Below are 19,690 nucleotides of genomic sequence, written 5' to 3' on the forward strand. Positions count from 1 at the left end.
CACAGGCAGAGGATTAGCCTAGTGAGCCACGGCGCCGGCCTGCATATTTCTGCATGTTGGAATCTTCCTGGCAGTCATTGGGTTCATTCCTCCTCTCTATGGGAAGGCCATAGAGTCTCTAGGGATGTGACAGGGAAGTAGGCTGATGAAGGAGTGAGCCCAGGAATCGAGTTGGGAGGGGCTCAAGGAGCAGCTACAAGAGGATAGAAGACTCGAGAGCCAGTTTGGTCCTGAGAGGGTAACCAAAGACCAGGAAGTTAAAAGCTTCACCAACTCTTCCACCAAAGACCTAGCCTGCTTGAAACCCTTCCTCTTGTTTGTTTCCAAAAAGCTGCTTGCTTGTGAGCTTCAGGTCACTTACCTAAATCTTAAAACTTGCGAATCATCCTGTTTCTTCTCTGTTGTCTGTCCAGTGCAGGCAGTGAGACAGGAACTCCTGTATTTCGCTCTGACATGCAGGCGTTGTGCTGATCCTGCGTTGCTGTAGCCCTCCCAGAAAGTGAACTCATCGGGAGAGGCGAGCTCCTGCATGCCAGGTGCTGTGTTCACTCGAATGAGTCCCATCTTACCCTCTTACCAAGCCTGGGGTGATGACCCCCGTTACAACCCCAGGACTGGAGACAGACATCCAAGAGACTGGAGAGTCGATCCAAGTCCACATTAGGAGGGTCTCTGTCTAAAACTGACACCAGCCTCATCATCATCTGTTCTGTTATAAAGCCCAAACTCCTAATCTGGTACTAGGAGACTTCCTGACAGTGTGTCTGCTTGCCCGCTCTGGGCTCCGTGTTGCTACCCCGCAAATCTCTTGGCAGCTTCTCCATCTCCTACCTCCTTTGCCACCCTTCAGCTTACACCAGGACCACCCTCAAAGCTCAGGGAAAGCCCAGCTTTTCTGAACACCCCCACCCCCGTGTTGGCCAGCTTCTTTCTGCCAGAATCTTTTCAAGTCCTACATTCATCCCAAATACTCAGTAACTTTCAAAAAAGTCTCCTCCCGTCCCTCTCCTGTGTCTCCATATACCTGGGAGTGAGGTGTTTCTGTCCCTTAGTAGGTGCAAGTGACAGTGCTGTGCTTGCTGCTCAGAGGGCTCTTTGAGACTGGAGACTTTCAAAGGCAGGGAGCACTTACATCCTGGACACATCATCTCTGGACGTGCCAGGGTGCCGTGGCCACTTATAGAACACAGAGGTGAGAGTGATGATGATGAAGGTGACGGTGGAACTTGTTTAATACTAGTACTTCTTTTCAAAGATTTATTTATTTTATTTGAAAGGCAGTTACACACAGAGAGAGAGTAGAGGCAGAGAGAGAGAGGTCTTCTATCCATTGATTCACTCCCCAATTAGCCACAACGGCCGGAGCTGTGCCGATCCAAAGCCAGGAGCTTCATCTGGGTCTCCCGTGTGGGTGCAGGGGCCCAAGGACTTGGGCCATCTTCCCCAGGCCATAGCAGAGAGCTGGATCGGAAGCGGGGCAGCCAGGACTCAAACTGGCACCCATATGGGATGCCGGTGCTGCAGGCGGCGGCTTTACCTGCTGCGTCATAGTGCCGGCCCCAGTACTAGTACTTCTGACATCAATATTGAATTTCCCAATATGGTTAGCATCATGCTAATTTTTTTAGACAGGGCTACAGAGAGAGAGAGAAAGAGAGAGAGAGGGGTCTTCTATCTGTTGATTCACTCCTTAAATGTCCGCAGCAACCAAAACTGGGCAACTGGGCCAATCTGAAGCCAGGAGCCAAGGGCTTCTTCTGGGTCTCCCACATGGGTTCAGGGGCCCATTCTCTGCTGCTTTCCCAGGCCATAGCAGGGAACTGGATCAGAAATGGAGCACCTGAGACTCAAACCTGCACCCATATGGGATGCTTGGCACCATAGCAGAGGCTATTACCTATTTTGTGCTAGATATTAATACACAAGGGGCCTTCAAAAGGCTTGTGGAAAATGTGCATTACCTTTGCATTCCATGTTCTATGCGCTATTCGAAGCACTCTCATTCTATACATATATTCCTATGTGTGTGTATCATTCCTCTCACTAAGGAAAAACACTTCAGATCATTTCTCACAAAGGACACCTGAGGTAAGTACATCAAATAAAAACCTTTGACTACAGGCCTTCCAGAAGGTAGCACAGCTTTATCGTCAAATAGCCAGCCCCAGACTCCAGGACCAGGGGAGTAGCGTGCTCAGCTTAAGCCCTGCCAGAGAGTCGAGGGGTTGGCTGGCAGTCTCAGCCCATGGGTGTCCATCTCCGTCTCCCACCACATGTTTCCCGGGCAGTGCATCACCAGGGGTGGAGATGCAGCAGCTGTAGCTCCGTGCCCAGTCTGCATAAGGGGCACTGAGGCTGACGGTCCCACATGGCCTTGGCAGGACCCGCTGGGCTGCGGTTTCAGTGGGAAGCAGGAAGCAAGGTGTCACCAAGAACGTCTTCCATCTTTCTGGGGAAATGGAAGAATTCGCAGGGAGCTCACAGGCTCACGCAATCGACACACAGCCTCCACGGGGCACCCTTCCTGGCAGCTTATCTTCCATGCTCCACGTTTGCCAGCAGAATCGGCCGTAATGATGGTGATGACACAGCACAGAAGATGCCACTGCAGCCAGCCACACTGTGAACAAAGGCATCCCCTTCCTCTTTCAGGCTAGTCCTGTAGGCTTGCAGGGATCCTTTCTCCTGAGACGCTCCTGACAGCATTCAGCACTCAGCACATGGCTCTGAGATTTTGATCCATGACTGTCTTATTATTCACAGACCCCACTCGCAGAACAAGAGGGCCCAACTGTTGGGACCGTGGCAACTTTTGAACTAATGAGCTCCAAAGACCTGGCATACCAGATGACGATTTACGACTGGGAGCTCTTCAACTGTGTGCATGAGGTAAGGGGCCCCGGGGGGCCGCCATCCATGGGTTCCCTGACAATTGTGGCCAAAGCCCGCTGTGAGCGTTAATACGCGTGGCAGGAGAGGAACCACGTGACGATCTGTTTGCATACTGAGGTTATAAATAAGGCCCGTTACAAAGCCTTTGAATATTAGAGGAAAACCTTTATGGTTTTCGGTATGCCATGCCTTCCTGCATATATTCAGCCAACAAAATCTTGCTTCTATTTATATATTTCACAAGACTCCTGGAAGTCCTTCAAATCCGTGGGACAGGCTGCGTCTCAGTTGGTGGCTGCATTTGCTCGCATTCGTTGACCAATAAAACAGAGAAACCAACGGCCAAGCCATGCAAGCTTGCTGGATTTTAAAAATCCAACCCTTAAGAGACATTGTTTTCCTTGCTTTTCTAGCTGGAGCTAATCTATCACACATTTGGAAGACACAATTTTAAAAAGACCACAGCCAACTTGGATCTGTTCCTGAGAAGATTTAATGAAATCCAGTTCTGGGTCATCACTGAGATTTGCCTGTGTTCCCAGCTCAGCAAGCGTGTGCAGCTCTTAAAAAAATTTATTAAGATTGCAGCTCAGTAAGTATCTTTAGCTTGGAAGAGGAAGAATAACCCTTTTGAGCTATGTCTTTGTTTTGCTTTCTTAGACTATACCTTGGGAATAAAGCAGGCTATGGGAGCAGCGTATGCACAAGGACTCAAAAATAACTGAATTCATGGAAAAGAGGAATTTCTTTGAGCTTTTGTAACGTTCGACATCAATATCTGAATTAATAACTTGTAGCATTGATGCTGGAGTCAAAGCTGTGACCTCTTCTTGCCCTGGCCTACTCAGATTTCCTTGCCTCCTTCAGATGAAAGGGTCCTGGAGCCCCCAAATTTCCCCCAAAATTCCCCTTGAAAGGCTATGCCTGCCAGTGTGTCCAGCATGACACATTCTGACCAGTAGAGGGCAGTGGAACATGCGTCTACAACAGCGTGCGTCCAACTTGGCCAGAATCAAATCAGTAACATGCAGAAAGGCGAGGTAACCTGGCACGTGAAAATCATCTCCATGAGCATCAGGAAAAGCAGACATCTTATAAATATTCTATTTACCAGCACTTCATGGGAAACAATTTATTTACTGCAGGGGCCAGTTAGCTCCCTGACATGAATTTAATCTTCTCCTGCTATTTGGATATGCCTGACAACCTCCTGTTTACTTCCATGTTTTTGGTATCACCACTGTGCTAAAAATAAAATGCTAAATGCGGCCTGTGGCTGTGAGACTCCTTTCCTTTTCTAAATGCCGGGAGCTCAAGCAGAGGAAGGTGGGGAGTGCCAGTGACCTGGGCTAGGCCACTTCCTTGAGCCAAACAGTTTAGATCCCATACAGCGCTAAACAAAGAAGTAAAGGCAGCTCAACGGCGTTTTGTAGCTCTCAGCTTGACAGATGCCTTGAGTTATTTTGCCAGAAAGGTGAGGGTCCAACAGAATACCAAAGGCCTTGGAATCAAGGGCTGCTAGCTCTTCCTTGGGAAAAGCTGGCCTCGGGAAGAGAGATTTGGTGAAACGTTGCTTGTGAATTCCTGGCTCAGAGCGAAGCCACTTTCCCTAGCAGCCTGAGCAGGCTTGCTGCAAGGGACAAATGCCCTCACGGATTTGGAATGAGTTGATTATGGAAACTATGACAATGTGTGCTTTCTCTCTGCACTGTAGCCTGGCAGTGCCGGAGGCAACCAGGAGGAGGAGAGAGAAGCAATCTGCACGCAAATGTGGGAGGTCAGCAAATCCCTGGGGGCCTAATCCTGTTACGTTACTGAAGCAACGCAGGAGAGCCTTTTGAAAAACCCAGGATTTTGTTTTTTTACATGTTTTTGCCTTTCTTATCCCTCTGCCTTCTGATTATGTGAATGAGTAGGTGGACCTGGCCTCCGGTATAAATTGGTTTATATTATTAACCACGATTAAGTCCTGCGCTGAGCTTGCTGTCCCAGAGTGGAGCTGTTTACACAGCCCAGCTGGGGAAGATTGTAGACGTTCACAAATCCCAGATCTGTAAGCGTGAGATGGAAATCCAGTGGCCGTAGCATCTGTTTGGTTTGCTGTCTTTAGAGGACTTCTGCCTGTTTTCTGCAAGATCGTGGCCCTGTCTTGAAGTTTATGAAGTTAGGGGGAAGGAGGGGAGGAGGAGCAGGTGTCATTATGCCTTTGTTTCCGTGTGAGGAGACTGGGCCATGGAGAAATGTCATGGCTTTCCAAGAGTTAGAAACAGAGCAGTGACCAGAAAGGCAGGTCCACAGTCTTGCGTTTGTTCTTTCAAGATCATGGGCACAAGACAAAAGCAAACACATGCAGGGGGTCGCACCTGCTGCCTTCCACCTCGGGTCTCCTGAGTGACGTCAGCCCCTGATCTGAGCGCTACAGCCAAGGCCTCCCCTGCTCTCTCAGGAATGGGGCTGGTCAACTCCGAAATATATTTTCTCATTTCCCCACAGACCACTTAGAATTACTTATTGTTACCTTTGTAAGGACATCCTGGATGGCAAATGCAACAATGTAGCCCTTCACAAAATGTGAATCCAAATGGGATTTAATTATGATGTAGTCAGCTTCGATAACCATATTGAGACAAAGGATTTGTGCTTTTTACAAAATGAATTCTCTCCCTTCTCAGGGACCTGGTATGAAGAAGTCGGGGGTTTCTGTATATATTTTTTTTCAGTTGAACCTACTACCTAAATCTCGCCATTCTAATAAGCATTTCTGGGCTTGGTCCACGTGCCTCCTTCCCAAATGTATATTCTTGCCAGCTGATAGTAGCTTACGGACACAGCTTCAGCACCTCAGAAAAGCACAGAGATTTTGTCAGCTGTTTGGATTATTTCTTAGCTCTGAAGCCCCTTGAGAGTCAAAGGCCAGCCCATAGGGATCAGGCCTTGTAAGTTAAGCTTTCAGTAAATTAGCAGCATTTGTTCAGCAGATGGAACCCCGGTGGCCGGTGGCCGGTAGCCGTAGCATTGCGACTCCTTGGTCCCCACCCCAGGGGTGGGGCAGGGGCCCACCTGCAGGGTGTAGGGCTGGAAGTCTCCAAGAACACTTCTCATCCCCTGCTCCTGTCCCACGCGCTGCTTCCCTGCAGGTCCTCTGAGGCTGTTGGCGAGTTTGGGATGATGATAACAACTCCTGGGGGAGGTATCTTTAAATTACTTCTCAAAACCCAAACCTCAATGACCAAAGCCATCAACGCCGTGAAATGACAGCGAGAAACCCAACAGCAGCACACGGTCACCCAAGCGGAACTTATAGAGTGCATTAAATCTATCATTGCCTGTTCGCAGAAAGGAGTCCTGACGAATATTAATGACCAGCAGAAAATCGCACTCTCCTGTTTTTTTTTTTTTTTTTTTAATCTCACTCAAAAGTGGCCTTTTACTCAATCCCGCGCCTCTTGTGTTTCAGCTGTAAGGAGTACAGAAATCTGAATTCCTTTTTTGCCATCGTCATGGGACTCAGCAACGTAGCCGTGAGCCGCTTGGCACTCACGTGGGAGGTAAGCTGCAGCTGGGATCCAGCTGTGACTTTTGCCTTAAGGATGAAAACACTGGCTCACCAGTGAGCGGTTTTTATAGAACTATCACTCACACTGGTATCACAATGCAGGAACGCGGGACCCTTGGAGGGAGGTGAACTGTCTCCTTTGGCTACTTTCCTCCAAGAGAGAATTGGAAAAGACATTGTTCTTTTGCAGGAGGGGGATCTGGGGGGTGGGGGGCTCTCAGCTTTGCCGTCCAGCTCCCCAGGGGAATGGGAAGGAACAACAGTGCTGGAGTGAGTGTTGCTTATAGATCCTGTTGTCCTCTCAATGTCTGCTTCTTGCTTTTGCTACAAACCTTACCTACGATGGAGAGGCCAGAAGATCTGTTTTTACCGAGTAGTCACTTTGCCCATGGGAGAAGTAGCCAGGAGACCAACTGCCTGGCACAGCTGAAATCCTGACTGTCGCTGGACCACCTGGCTGACTTCTCCCTGCTCAGGGAAACAGCAGTCAGTTCCTTTTCAGTTCAGGGCAAAAGTTATACAGGTGTGTTTGTGAATGTCTGTAGCAAATGTCCCTGTGATGAGTGGCTTGTTGACAGTCGGTTATTCAAGCCGGGAAACATCTTCATTTATTGTTAGCTCAGTAGGCAAAATCTGCTTGGCCTCTTACACGTGGCTTGTGGCTGAAGAAATACTGATCTCTGATAGGACATACACCCAAAAATAGAGTCATACTAAAAATAAAGAAGTCTGTGTGCGTGGGACCCAGAGAGAGAAGGAGGCATGTGGCACAGACACTGCGTTTGCAGGACGCTTCAAAGCAGCTGCTCGCATCTCTGAGCTGTGCCTTGAAATTATGTTCTTCTCCATTTCCCTCTTGAAAGCACTTTGTTTTCCTATCCCTCCTAAATGTTTCCATTGTTTATAGGGCAGGCCCTCACAAGTCCTTCTGTCTTGGGTTTCTCTTAAAATTCCGGGCAGATGTAGCACACAGCAGCTCATGCCCTGAATATAGGAATGAGGGAAGTGGTGAGGCCCGTGTGCCACGCAGCTGGGTCATCTTCCACCGAGCGAAAGGACACACTTAGTGCTGCCAGTACATCCAAGCCACGAGGCCATTGTGCAGCTCCCCTGTCTTACAGCCCAAGGCTTTTGGAATCTCTAGAGACCCAGGGTTCCCCCTGAGGCACTCTGCCTTGCCAGCCCGCTTCTAGCTTCTAATCCCCCTGAAAGATCCCAGATGAATTGGGTGGGAAAAATCAAAAAAGGCCCAAAGCCTCTTAGGGGTCCAGGACGGCAGGTGCAGGGATGACGTCACAGCAGCCAGAGAGCCGAGCAGAGCCTGTGCAAACAGGGTCTGCGTCCCTTCTTCTGATCTAAAGGGACCAAGAAGCAGCTGGAGAGGGTGCAGGCTGTAAGAGATAACTAACTGGCCCTGGCCAGCAAAGGAGACAGCTAACTGGCCAAGCCTTCAGTCTCACTGGGTATAGGAGTATGCCGAGCCTGTGAGCTTCTGTTGTCCTCAGTGTCTGCTGCTGAAAAGACATGAACCTGTCATTACTTATAAGCCTTTGTTTTCCAAAGGGGCACTGTAACTACGCAGTCCTATAGGAAGAGCGTTCACTCAAAAGCATCACGGATGCTGTTTTCATCTACCTGTATTTGCCAAGAACTTCTCAAGGGCTTCCCATCCCACTCCAGTGAAGATTGTGGTGGCCATGAGTGCTGTGAGGAATGGTGCCTGGCCACAAGGAATGACAGAACATGGGTTTAACAGTTAATGAACATGATAGAAGACAAAGCTTAGCCACATGGCCAAGGGACGGGCTCAAGTGAGACAAGAACCATGGACTTGAACATGGCCTTGCGACATTAGGGGACCATCTTGTGCACTGCTGGGTCCTCACAGCATCCCTAGCCACTGCCCACCCTATTTCGGTGGCTCCTCTTGCTACATCCCACTCCAGTTGAGGCCAAAAAAAAAAAAGAAAGGTTGTAGACATCTGCATGTGTCCCTGGATTGGCAAAATGGCCCCTGTGGGGAACCCTGCTCTCAAAGCATGGGATGTGCCCAGAAATCGCATGGAAGGCCAGCGCCGCGGCTCAATAGGCTAATCCTCTGCCTGCGGCACCAGCAACCCAGGTTCTAGTCCCCGTTAGGGCGCCGGATTCTTTCCCGGTTGCCCCTCTTCCAGGCCAGCTCTCTGCTGTGGCCCGGGAGTGCAGTGGAGGATGGCCCAAGTGTTTGGGACCTGCACCCGCTTGGGAGACCAGGAGAAGCACCTGGCTCCTGGCTTCGGATCAGCGTGGTGCGCCGGCTGCAGTGAGCCAGCCGCAGCGGCCATTGGGGGATGAACCAACGGAAAATGAAGACCTTTCTCTCTGTCTCTCTCACTGTCCACTCTGCCTGTCAAAAAAAAAAAAAAAAAGAAGAAAAGAAAAAAGAAAAAAAAGAAAGAAAGAGAGAGAGAGAGAGAATGAAAGAAAGAAATCGCATGGAGAACCATAAAAATGTTATTCCTGGGTGCAGTGATGCCTTTGACTTAACACAAGCTAAGTAAAGGAAGAAACACAGTGACAGACGTCTAGCCCAAACTGGTCGATGGCTATGGACACTTTGGTCTAACTGAAAAAGGTCTGATTTTTAGAATGGATGGTGTGCCTGGTGAAGTAGGTAGCCCATGTGGAATCACATCCCTGCACCCCTTCATGTCCAGCTAGCTCTCAGTTGTTGGACTACTTCTGAGTAAGCCTATCAGGAGGAAAATGTGTTCGGAGGATGTCCGTGAGGCTATTTGCTAGAAACAAAATGGGCCTTTGTAAAGATGCTTACACGCGAATGTGACAGAGGGATTCAGATGTGAGAGGAGAGGGGAGCCCTTCTGTGGAATTGTAGAGGCTTACCTGGTGAATCACCTGTTGGAGGTGACTCTCCTGTGTGACGCAGAACTGAACGGGGTAGCTCTGAGGCCTGAGACATGGCCAGCACTCCCAGACTCAGGATGGGAAGCTTTTCTGTGCTATTCCACCCTGCCTTTGCTCCTTCAGAAGAGAAATGTTCAACTTTCTAGAAACTGAAACCCTAAGCAAGGTGGGAACCAGTCAGCTGAAGGGTGCTTTAATATTGCCTTACTGAGGGTAGAGCTGTGGGTGTGCTGAGTGGTGATGAATTAGATCCCAAAATACAAACATGGGAACATGATCCATTATGGAACTTATGCGTTTTTGTATTACAGCAAAGCAGAGAAAGCATAGAGTATGTAAGAGAGGCGTTAGAGAAGGAGGGAGCTGGTGCAGATCACAGATACGCCAATGAAAACAAGCTGCATGACTTGGGATGTTTGACCTTGAGATTGGGACGGACAGTGTGGTGCAGCAGGTTATGCTGCTGCTCGGGATGCCTGCATCCCACATAAGAGTGCCCAGGACCGGGTCTGCCGCCACTTCCGATTTAGCTTTCCGCTAATGTGCCTGGGAAGCAGCAGATGATGGCCAAGCGCTCGGGTTCCTACCACCCTCGTCGGAGATCCAGCTTGAGTGCCTGACTTCTGTCTTCGGCCTGGTCCAGCAGTGGCTATTGTGGGCACTGGGGCTGGGAAGTGAACCACCCGGTGGAAGATCTCTGATTCTCTCTCTGTTCTCTCTGTCTCTCTCTCTCTCTGTCTCTCTGTCTCTGTCTCTCTCTCTCTGTTGCTCCGCCTTTCAAATACATAAATAATAAATAAAACTTAAATCAAATTGAACCTTAATTTCTTTCCTCTGTGCAATGCATGTTTCATGCAGTCTAATAGATACTGAGCACCTCCTATGGAGCCAGCACTCTGTAGGCACTGAGGAAGCAATGAACAAATCCCATACAGAGCCCTCTTCTCATGTGGCTTACTTTGTAAGGGAGCATGAGGGTTGAGATAGATAATTTCTGAAGCTCTTTTAATTCTGATATTCTCTGAATTAAGTTTATTGCGGGAGTCAGCGAATTAAGAAAAAAAAAGGGAGGCGGTGCAGGGTGGTGAGTCCAGAGCACTGGGGGTGTGGGCACTGCAGTCCTTTTTATGAAGCCTTCAATTCAGAGAACATTCTAGAAGTAGTACATTCTAGAAGTAGTTACTTTTGGTCCAAGCAGGTAAAGACTTTTAAGAGTCAAGTCCTCCATATTCCAGAGGCTTATTCTCAAGTGACAAGACAGATTATAGTCTGGCTTGTCTCAGATGTTTGATTAAGAGCCAAAAGAAATCCACTTCCCCTAGCAATGGTAACTCAGGATACAAATCTAGATATTGAGCCTGACGTATCTATGTGGCACTTTCATTTCATTAACAGAAACTGCCCAGCAAGTTCAAGAAGTTCTATGCCGAGTTTGAAAGTTTAATGGTAAGTGACAGTGGCTCCTCTATTCTGTTCACCATCTGCATTAATCCAATTTCTGATTAGCTGAGTCGAAGTTCTCATTTCGGAAATTTTATCTGTCCTTGTCTGACTTTAAGAAGTTTATGATCCCTTTTAGTGCTGCTAAAACAAGCATGTCTGACTAATGGATGGCACCCACAGGAACTAACTTAAGGAGGACTGATGTCCCGCATAAGGTCGATTTGTGTAACTAAGAAAAGCAGGGGCCCCTTCCTGCAGCTCCGGTCCCTGATGGCTCGGAAGCTGCCTCTCCCTTGGTTTGCCAAAAATGGTTTCTCCCCATTGGCTGGGAGGTGTCCGCAGACAAACCCAGTGAGTAGGACTGCTAGCAGTCCCCAGAAGGGTGGTTTCAGAGGGCAGGTTGGACCAGTCTGGCTGGACGGGGCAGAGACGGGGTGAGCCAACCTCCCAGGGAGGCGCTGGGGCCTCAGGCGAACGGGAGCTCCTGCGGCAGGTTGCTTTGACAGCTCAGGGTTGCATCAAAGGGAGCCTCTCCCCGGTGGCCTCTGGAGGCAAATCTGAAGCTGTCTTAAGACACGCCTCGGTTCTCTTTGGTTCTGTCTACGTTCGTCCACAGCTGCACTTGCTGACTCAGGAATACCTGGTTGTGGGTTGAGGAAGGTGGGCCACGCATGAGTCACTAGGCCCTGACTCCCGACTTCTCTTTGTCTCTCTCCTAAGGATCCTTCGAGAAACCACAGGGCGTACAGGCTGACGGTGGCCAAGCTGGAGGCTCCTCTCATCCCCTTCATGCCTCTGCTCATTAAAGGTAATCCGAGGAAAGTGCACCTGGCCAGAGCGCTCCTGGGAGAATGATGCCATCCTGCCAGCCCCGCCCTCTCCTCTAAGCCCCGCCTGTTCTGGAAGGGCCGGGAAGATGGGCGCAGGAGCGGGCATCCGGGACTGGGAAGACTGGTTAGCAAAGCAGAGGGTTAGTTTAGAGATTTTACTAATCTCAGGTGAAGTGATTTAGAAAGTTAAACACCTAACATAAAAGGAACTATTATCAGCTTTTTTCCCCATCTGCAGTGTTATGCAAATCCAGCAGCATAATCTAATGGTGCTATTGTGCTTTCTTAGTGTGACATATTTCGGCTCGTGATTAGAATGTGGCTTTTATTTCTTTACAGATATGACATTTACTCATGAGGGGAACAAGACTTTCACTGACAATCTAGTAAACTTTGAAAAAATGGTACGTGCCGTATTGTAACCTTAACCACAATGTTTTTTTAACATGAAATTTGCATTCGTACTAACAAAGGAAACAATTTCCATAGGTGCTGCCGCGTGACAAAGGTAGCTACACAAAAAAGAGTTTGGAAACACTCGGTCCCCGCCAGCTCGCTGTTGTGTTCCGCCAGTTCTGTTTTGTGAAATTGTGCAGCCTTTGTGCCGGGGCTCCCAGCAGCAGCTTTGAAGCTCTGTATTTCCACGTTGGGCTGCCTGTCGCTAAAATGCACGGATGTTGCAGAGTGGCTTCCGTGTTGTTGTTGTGTTGTGAGGTTTGTGGAGGCAGGCTGCCCCAGGATGCCTTTGAGATGGTGAACTGCCCGGCCCCACTTGCGGGCACGGAGGTCAAAGGCAACTCCGTAGCAGATCTTTACTATGGAGTAGTCATCCAAATGTGTGTGGCTTTACCCCAGTGAGGTTCACCCAAGTTCAGAGAGGGAACCTGGGCATCTTTGCAACGACAACAACAACAACAACAAAAAATGTTTTACAATAACCGATGTGGACCTGGCATGCAAGTATTGGTTACTTTCCAGTCACCCTATGTGGCAAAAGAAAGCAAAACAGAAAACGAGGCAGTGTTGCCTGGTGTGAGTTGCCTTGCAGTTGATTTTCTTATCTTTTGTCAAGCAATAAAACAAGTCACACAAAAACCTTTCTTTAGCTACATACTGCGTGGTAAAGGAATGGCCCCTTGTCGTCTAAATCCACTGGCTGCAGCCCGGGTGGATGGAGCGGTGTAGTGTTTTGTCTCTGGGTGGGTGAGCATTTTCCCCAGCTTAGGATGAGCGACGTGCCTCTGATGCTGCGGCAAAAGCCCAGGACCTGGAATTCAGGAGGCACGAGGCTCATTACTCAGTTGCATCACTTTGTAGCCGTTCCTTAATTTCTCTGCGGGTCGCCTTCCCCAACAGAAAATGGGACTCACGCCCGCTCCATCTCTCTCTGGGTTATTGGTAGGTCCGTGGTGTATAGCCATAGAGTGCTAAAGAAGTCTTATCAGAGAACCATTCTAATTTCTTGAACTGGAGCCCGTGTGAGTGACTCCGGGGCAATGTGAAACAGCCCGTGGTAATCCTGTGAGGATCAGCACCGCTCAGCTTGGGGAACGAGCTTAGGGCAAAGTCCAGCCTGGACACTAGGTTCCTGGGTCTTCAGCTGCTTAGGGGACAGCACGTGGGTGCACACTCGTCAGGGACACTCTAGACCAGAGGGCAGATGTTTTCTCAGCTTCCTCCCCCCATCAAAGGCAGGCTGTGAACATCTCTGTTACTCCATCACTTTAGTAATTTTTGATCAAAGTAAAAAAAAAAAAAATCCTTGGCTCACCTATTAGTACAGAGAATTAAACATTATCCCTGCTTTTTCAGAAGAAAACATGTTTTCCGGAAGTGACACATTTAGCAAATGAGTAAGGAAGCTTCTGGATCAGTTATGCAGAAAAGCAAACTGAGAGGGGGATGACCCAGCCTTTTAGCTGTAAAATACACACAGGTACAGAGATGGAGGCGTCAGGGTTTCCAAAAGCCCTGAGCTTCAGAACTTTTCACCACTACAGTTAACCAAACAGAACAAGCAAGAGCAGCGAGGGCCACAAACTCAGCTGTTGACTGGGAAGGCCAAAATTTGCCTTGTCGCGATGCTGGGGTGTTGATGTCCCCTTCTGTAACCTGCAAACTCAACACCGAGATCGCCAGAGGATACCAGGAGAGCGCCCCCTCCTGGTTCTGCACTTCGCGCCCTCAGATTCTTCTGTGCCCAGCCACGAGGAAAGAAAAGTCCACTTTTGCTGAAAAGCAAGGGGATAGCTGAGAAAGCAGTTCAGCCGCAGTCACAGAAACCTAAATCTGTGATGCGTGAAGCAAGATGAGTTCATATCTTTCCCCCTTGAAAGTCCAGGCAGGTGTGGTTCCTGGCGTCTGCGCTCTTGCTGTTTTGCCAACCACGTGGCCCAAGATGGCAGCCCCCACGTCCCCATTCCAGCCCCAGGCAAAAGGAAGGGAGGTGGAGGTACACTGTGTCCCTTCGGGGGTGGGGCAGAAGTTGCACTCAGCACTTGCCTCCCATCTTATTGTCAAGAAACTTTTTCACATGAAAGGAAGGCTTGGAAACGTCACCCTTCTTTGGGGGTATTCATGTGCCCCATTAAAAATTAGGGGGGTTTATAACTCTGAAAGACAGGGGGAGAAAAGGTATTGAAAGAATGCTGTTAGTACTTTGCTTTGACAACCTTGGAAGTTATATTTACGGTGAGAAAGTTGGATTTCAGAATCGCCTTTCCGTCAGCTGGATGAGGTTGGAAAATGAAATGGCATTTCACAAAGGCTGCGTGATGTTTGCTAAACCTGGCTGCCATCCGTCTGGCACGTGTTGCCCACTCCCCAACATGTTCTTCCAATAAGCCAGCTCAGCCCCACCGCATCTCCCTGCTGCCACCTGCAGCGGCTGCTCTTCCTGCTGGGTCTTTGGGGAGGACACATCTTCCTTTTCAAGCTGGTATCAATGCTGTGTCTCCCCATCACCCCCCCGGCAAGGCCCAGGCGGTGGGCAGAGCCGCACGGAAGGCTTCTGTGGAGCTGGTGGGCTGTGTCCCCAGAGGAGTCCCTGCCTGGGGCAGAAGTCACCAGGGTAGCCAGGAACACAGATGCCTTTTCTTGGTGGCTGCATTGCACAATCACAGCAAATCACCGTGCCAACCCCGAGTATTTTTATTTTGAGCTTCTTCACCCTTGAGGTATGAAATGCGGATTAGAGAATTTGTTGTATATTAGTTTTCAGGACTTCTGGGTATGAACAAAAGAATTCACATTCTGATCCTTATGCAAAAAAAAAAATAAAAAGGCCGACATTCTTTCATTTGGGGGCGACATAAAGGAGTATTCAAAAAAATGTTTGAATCGAGCCCTTCGTCTCTCTCCATGGCATGCATGAATATTTATAACATTGAGGAGATAGACCAGCCCCGGATTAGGGGATGATATGCTGGCCGGCTGCCACTCTCCCAGGCTGCAGGAAGCATGCTGATGGCACGGTTGCTGGTGTGCTAAGAAGCTGGTTCTGTTTTCAGACATACTCTATTTAGGTAGATTTATTTATGAATATGATTTTTAAGGTAGTCATTTTATTTGGACTGAGAAGCATGGAGCAAACATCTGGAAACATTAACAGAAGCTAATTCGCTAAGGAAATGTTTTTAAATCCCTTTATTTTTGTATCACTAAGCATGTCATTACATAATTAGCAGCAATAGGTTTTCTATTGCCAATAATATTAGTACAAGATTCACGGAGAGTGCACCGGACTTGTTATCTCCAGCTGGAGAAAAACAAATCTCTAAGTCAAAACCTAAAGGTTCAAAGCCACCGATTGCCAGGCGCCTCCAACACAAAGGGAAGCTAACGGGAGTCCTTTGAGAGTTTGTTTCTTTATAGAGATTTTGCAGACCAGGTTAAATGCACATTTTCCAATGAGTATGCTTCAGAGGAACATGTGTCATGTGTGTTCAGGCAAAAGATTTTACTAGAAAATATAAAGATCTCTAGGAACTAGTCCTTGGCCTTTAGGGGATTCTGTGCATTGGAGGAGGTAAGATGTAAACATATGAAATGCTAAAAGTCAAAAAAATCAACAGGAGGGATAGCAACTAGATCATAAGAATCAGAAATGAGATGTCAAAAAGTGAAACACAGGGGAGAGAACTTCCTGCAGATGTGCCAGTGGGAACCAAAGCCAAGTTAGAAATAACAGCATGAAAGAATAAAATGTAGACTTTGCACCCTCAGCACCCATGCAGCCTCATGTCATGTTGCCTCTTCGTGCTCAGTCCACGTTGGTGACATCTGTTCTGCCACAGGCCCTTTGCACTAGCTGTTGGTCTTGCCTGAAATGTTTTTCCCCTAGTCTTCACCTGTCTGGCTCCTTCTCATCATTCATTCCCTCCCCCAAGTAGTCCTCCTTGACCACCCCTCCAGCCTCACTCTTCCACCCCTGCCCCCGGCCCAGCACTCTCTGCCTTGATGGCTGGTCCCACAATCTGAGATGAGCCTGACTTGTCCCTTCACAGTCTGTCTGCCCTGGGACAATGTTAGTGCCCTGTTTTCTCCCCTGATGATTCTCCAGAACCCATAAAGGTGTCTGACACATTGCAACTCTGCAAGAAATCCTTGTCAAATAAGAGAATAACCCAATTATATTCCAGGGTTGGACTTCGTGAAGTAGGACAGGGCACTCAGGTATTTCTAAAGGATTTTATGTAACAGAGACGGAATCCAGAAGTGATTCCTGTCTGATTAGGAGGGGTGATGAAGCGTCTGACCCAGTGCATTGGACATAACGCGACCCGACAGGAAGGGACTGCACTGACCCTGTGTTCTGATGGGGTGTTCTCTGTCTCCCCTCCTCCCAGTCAGAATCTGCCTGCCCTTCCCCCCAAGAAAGACAGGAGCCCAGGATCGATGTGTGCCTGGCCTGCAACTCCCATGGGTCATCTGTAATGTAGGCTGCAGGCGTCACGCGTGTCACCCCTGTGTACACTTGGGTGTTGCAGGTTAACCGTGGGGAGCAGGGACTCCGGCTTCCTGCTCAGGGATACGCACAGTGGAGGCTGGCCCGGCACCCACATCCCTGTGGTCTGCACTTACTCTCAGTTGCTCTCATGGGCACAATCTCTGTGCCTGAGAGGCCACAGACAAGAGCACTTCCTGAAGTCCCTGCAAAGTGGAATTAAAAAAAGAAACTTTATTTTGATGTAAGAAGCTTTGAAATCCACGCAGACAAGGGTTCTTAAAAAGGTTCATAGGAAATGTGTTCTACAAAAAAACAAACAAACAAACAAACAAACATGGATCTTAAAACTTTTTGCACCCTAATAAGCTTATCTCTTAAATTCCATTTCCTAGGAAGTACCTTTCTGGAGGACTGTTGTATTTCCGAATCTTGTTGCAGAAAAAAAAAAAAAAAAAAATTGTCCCAAAAATGTGGCAACCTGAGTGAGATAATCAGATGATAGCCATGTGGTTTGACATGTGCTAAGCCAGGATGAATGGCTCAGAGCCTATATTTAACAGGCATGGAGATGGGAGAGAACCAAATAGGTAGGGGCAGAATATAAGAAGAGACAAAGCAAGCTGGCACACTGTAAGAGCAAGGATGCTCTTAAAGGGAGACAGGAGAAGACACAGACTGCCCTGGGCAGGCAGAGAGAAGAGGCCTGCAGTCAGGGAGGCAAGAGCCTCAGAGCAGAGCCTCCCCGGGGCCCCCGGAGCAGAGAGGCAGAGTGGCCTGGGAGAGCAAGCGCCTGGGAGTGGGAGGCCCCGGATGGAACAGTGGGAGGTGGCAGTGCCCGCAGGGCCTGTTGGTCTGGACATGAAACCCAGACATGGGAGTCTGCCCCTCTTGGGCAACAGAGGAGCTGCAGGCAGCCTGGATGGAGAGCACAAGCATCAGGGCAGAACTGACCAGAAAAGCTGAGCACAGCTGTAAAGGCTCCGGGTACTGCGGGAGGCAGTGAAGGTCCCCGTGGGAGGGGCAGTGACCTAGAATGGCCCACTGGCGAGGTGGCGCCCACGAGGTTCAGCAGGCCTCAGCTCTGTTGAAGCGTGGAGGACATTTGTGTTGGGGACTGTAGCCCAGGAGCCTCTGGCCTGTGCCAGGCTCCCCCACACACAGTGGTCACTCTTTCCTCTGGACAGCATCGTTGGACATGGTCTCTGGGCAACCCATGCCCTAGGAAGGAGCTGGCCTTGGCTCTCAGGTTTGCCTGTCCCTCAGCCCCAAGGGTTGGGAACTGTAAATGTGTTAAGGCTTGCCAGCAAGCACTGAAGAGCTACGCTGGGAATTAGTCCCAAGAAAAGCCAGTTGAGATACGGCTAGGGGGTTCAGTGTGTCCTCCATGCATCTGAAGAAGCAGGCTGGCCTCGTGTTTAACCCCTGCGTTACCGACTGCTGTCTTAATGAGCCAGTTGCTGATGGGCATGCGTCATCAACCTCGGGTTGGCTAACATGGAAGAAGAAGATGAGAGGCTTTCTGTGGAGTAATCAGCCTTGCCCCCCGGGCTCCCGACCTGGCTGTACACAGAGTTGCCCAGCCTGCTCCAGGCAGGTCTGGCAAGACTCCCACACCTGAACCATCACTTTTGGCTTCATCCCTACTGTGGCAGTTGGATAATGAAGCCTCTGTGTCTTTCACCTTAGTTTCTGCCAACCTTGAACTCCAATGAGTCAACAGCCACCAGCCATAAAAAAAAAAAAAAATCACACGTGAGGCTTGAGTCTACAGAAAGATAGACTCCAATGAAACATATTTTAGTGGAGAGAAATGCGAAATCTGCCATGCTCACCCTCAAAATCAATTGCGTGTTGACAGAGCAAGATGCCAAGTCTGCCTGGCGAGGCTCAAAGGTCAACTGCGGTAACATGATTTCTTAAAGCTGTGCACGTACATATACAGTGTACAGCATCTCTAGATGGATCAAGGAAGAGGGAGCATTTACTGCAATCTGCGCTTTGGTCAGTCCAGGGCATCGCACTACGGACCGTTCAGAGGAAATCAAGCCTGTTAAGGCTGAACGAGGAAAGCCTGGCGCTAGGGAGACACCCCTAAGGGTTGTCTTCAAGTCTTGGAAGAACTCTCCTGTTAGAAAGGAACTCGACGCGGTGCCAGGGCTCAGAGCTGGGATCAAGGAGGGAGAAGTAAGGGGAGAAAGACTGGGACTCAGTCGATAGTCAGCGACGTCTGAAAACAGAAGAAGGGACAAGCGTTTGGTGCAGTGGTTGTGGTGTTGAGACGCCCGCATCCCCTACCAGAGTGCCTGGTTCCAGTCCAGTCCTGGCTGGCTCCTTCCCATGCAGCTCCCTGCTAACGCACACCCTCGGAGGCGGCAGGTGATGGCTCAACTGCCTGGGTCCCTGCCACCCACAGGGGACACCCAGGTAGAACGTCTGGCCTCAGCCTGGCCCCGCGTTGGCTGTTGTGGGCAGTAAAACAGCAGAAGGAAGATCTGTCTGTGTCTTTCTGTCAAATAAAATGAAAATAAAAATTGGAAGTGAGTAAACTAACAATGGAAGTGGCTGTCCGTGCAGGCAATGAATTCGGCGTTGCTGGGTGCGTTCCATCAGCAGGAAGGGAGCCTCTTACAAATGGAAAGGCTGCAGAGGGCATCTGGCTCCCAGGAGGTGGTGCAAGGAGGTGACTTCCGGAGTCTGTTTCAGCAACCCTGGGAAGACCCTTGTGTGGGTGTGATGTGGGTCAGTGGATGCAAGTGAAGCTGAAGTTAGAGTATGGGCCAACCCTTCTGTGGCCCCGTGAGAGCACGGTGTGACCGTGCACTGACCAGCAGTGCTGGCCGGGTTCATACAGCAGTCCCGTAGGCGCACACCATTCAGCATTATTGTCTGCAACTCACAAAGGCAAAGAATGGACCTTGTAAAGCCAGATTTGGATTTTGAAGTTAAACTGAAGTTATCTTCGAGTACAATTAAAAAGGATATGTCAAAATTAAAAGCATTGTTAAAATTAATCGAAGACTTAGCAAGGTAGAATGAACTTCAGAGCTGGAAATCACCGATTTAAACAATTGTTCTCACATTTTAAACTACATAATGAGCTAAAAATTATGAAGCCTC

The 19,690-nt window shown here is 49.1% G+C and overlaps 1 protein-coding gene across 4 annotated transcripts in view; it reads left to right on the forward strand.

Annotated features, from left to right (window-relative positions):
- Positions 1-19,690, forward strand: part of RAPGEF4 (Rap guanine nucleotide exchange factor 4) — a 328,711-nt gene that overhangs the window by 302,713 nt on the left and 6,308 nt on the right. For all 4 annotated transcript variants that reach the window (XM_062187806.1, XM_062187808.1, XM_062187815.1 and 1 more), the window contains 6 exons: positions 2,764-2,889; positions 3,306-3,484; positions 6,350-6,440; positions 10,748-10,798; positions 11,516-11,603; positions 11,965-12,029. In XM_062187806.1, coding sequence (XP_062043790.1) covers positions 2,764-2,889; positions 3,306-3,484; positions 6,350-6,440; positions 10,748-10,798; positions 11,516-11,603; positions 11,965-12,029 — 600 coding nt within the window. The remainder of the gene's footprint in view (positions 1-2,763; positions 2,890-3,305; positions 3,485-6,349; positions 6,441-10,747; positions 10,799-11,515; positions 11,604-11,964; positions 12,030-19,690) is intronic.

This window comes from Lepus europaeus, chromosome 1, assembly GCF_033115175.1.
Source record: "Lepus europaeus isolate LE1 chromosome 1, mLepTim1.pri, whole genome shotgun sequence".
NCBI classification, from domain to species: Eukaryota; Metazoa; Chordata; class Mammalia; order Lagomorpha; family Leporidae; genus Lepus; species Lepus europaeus.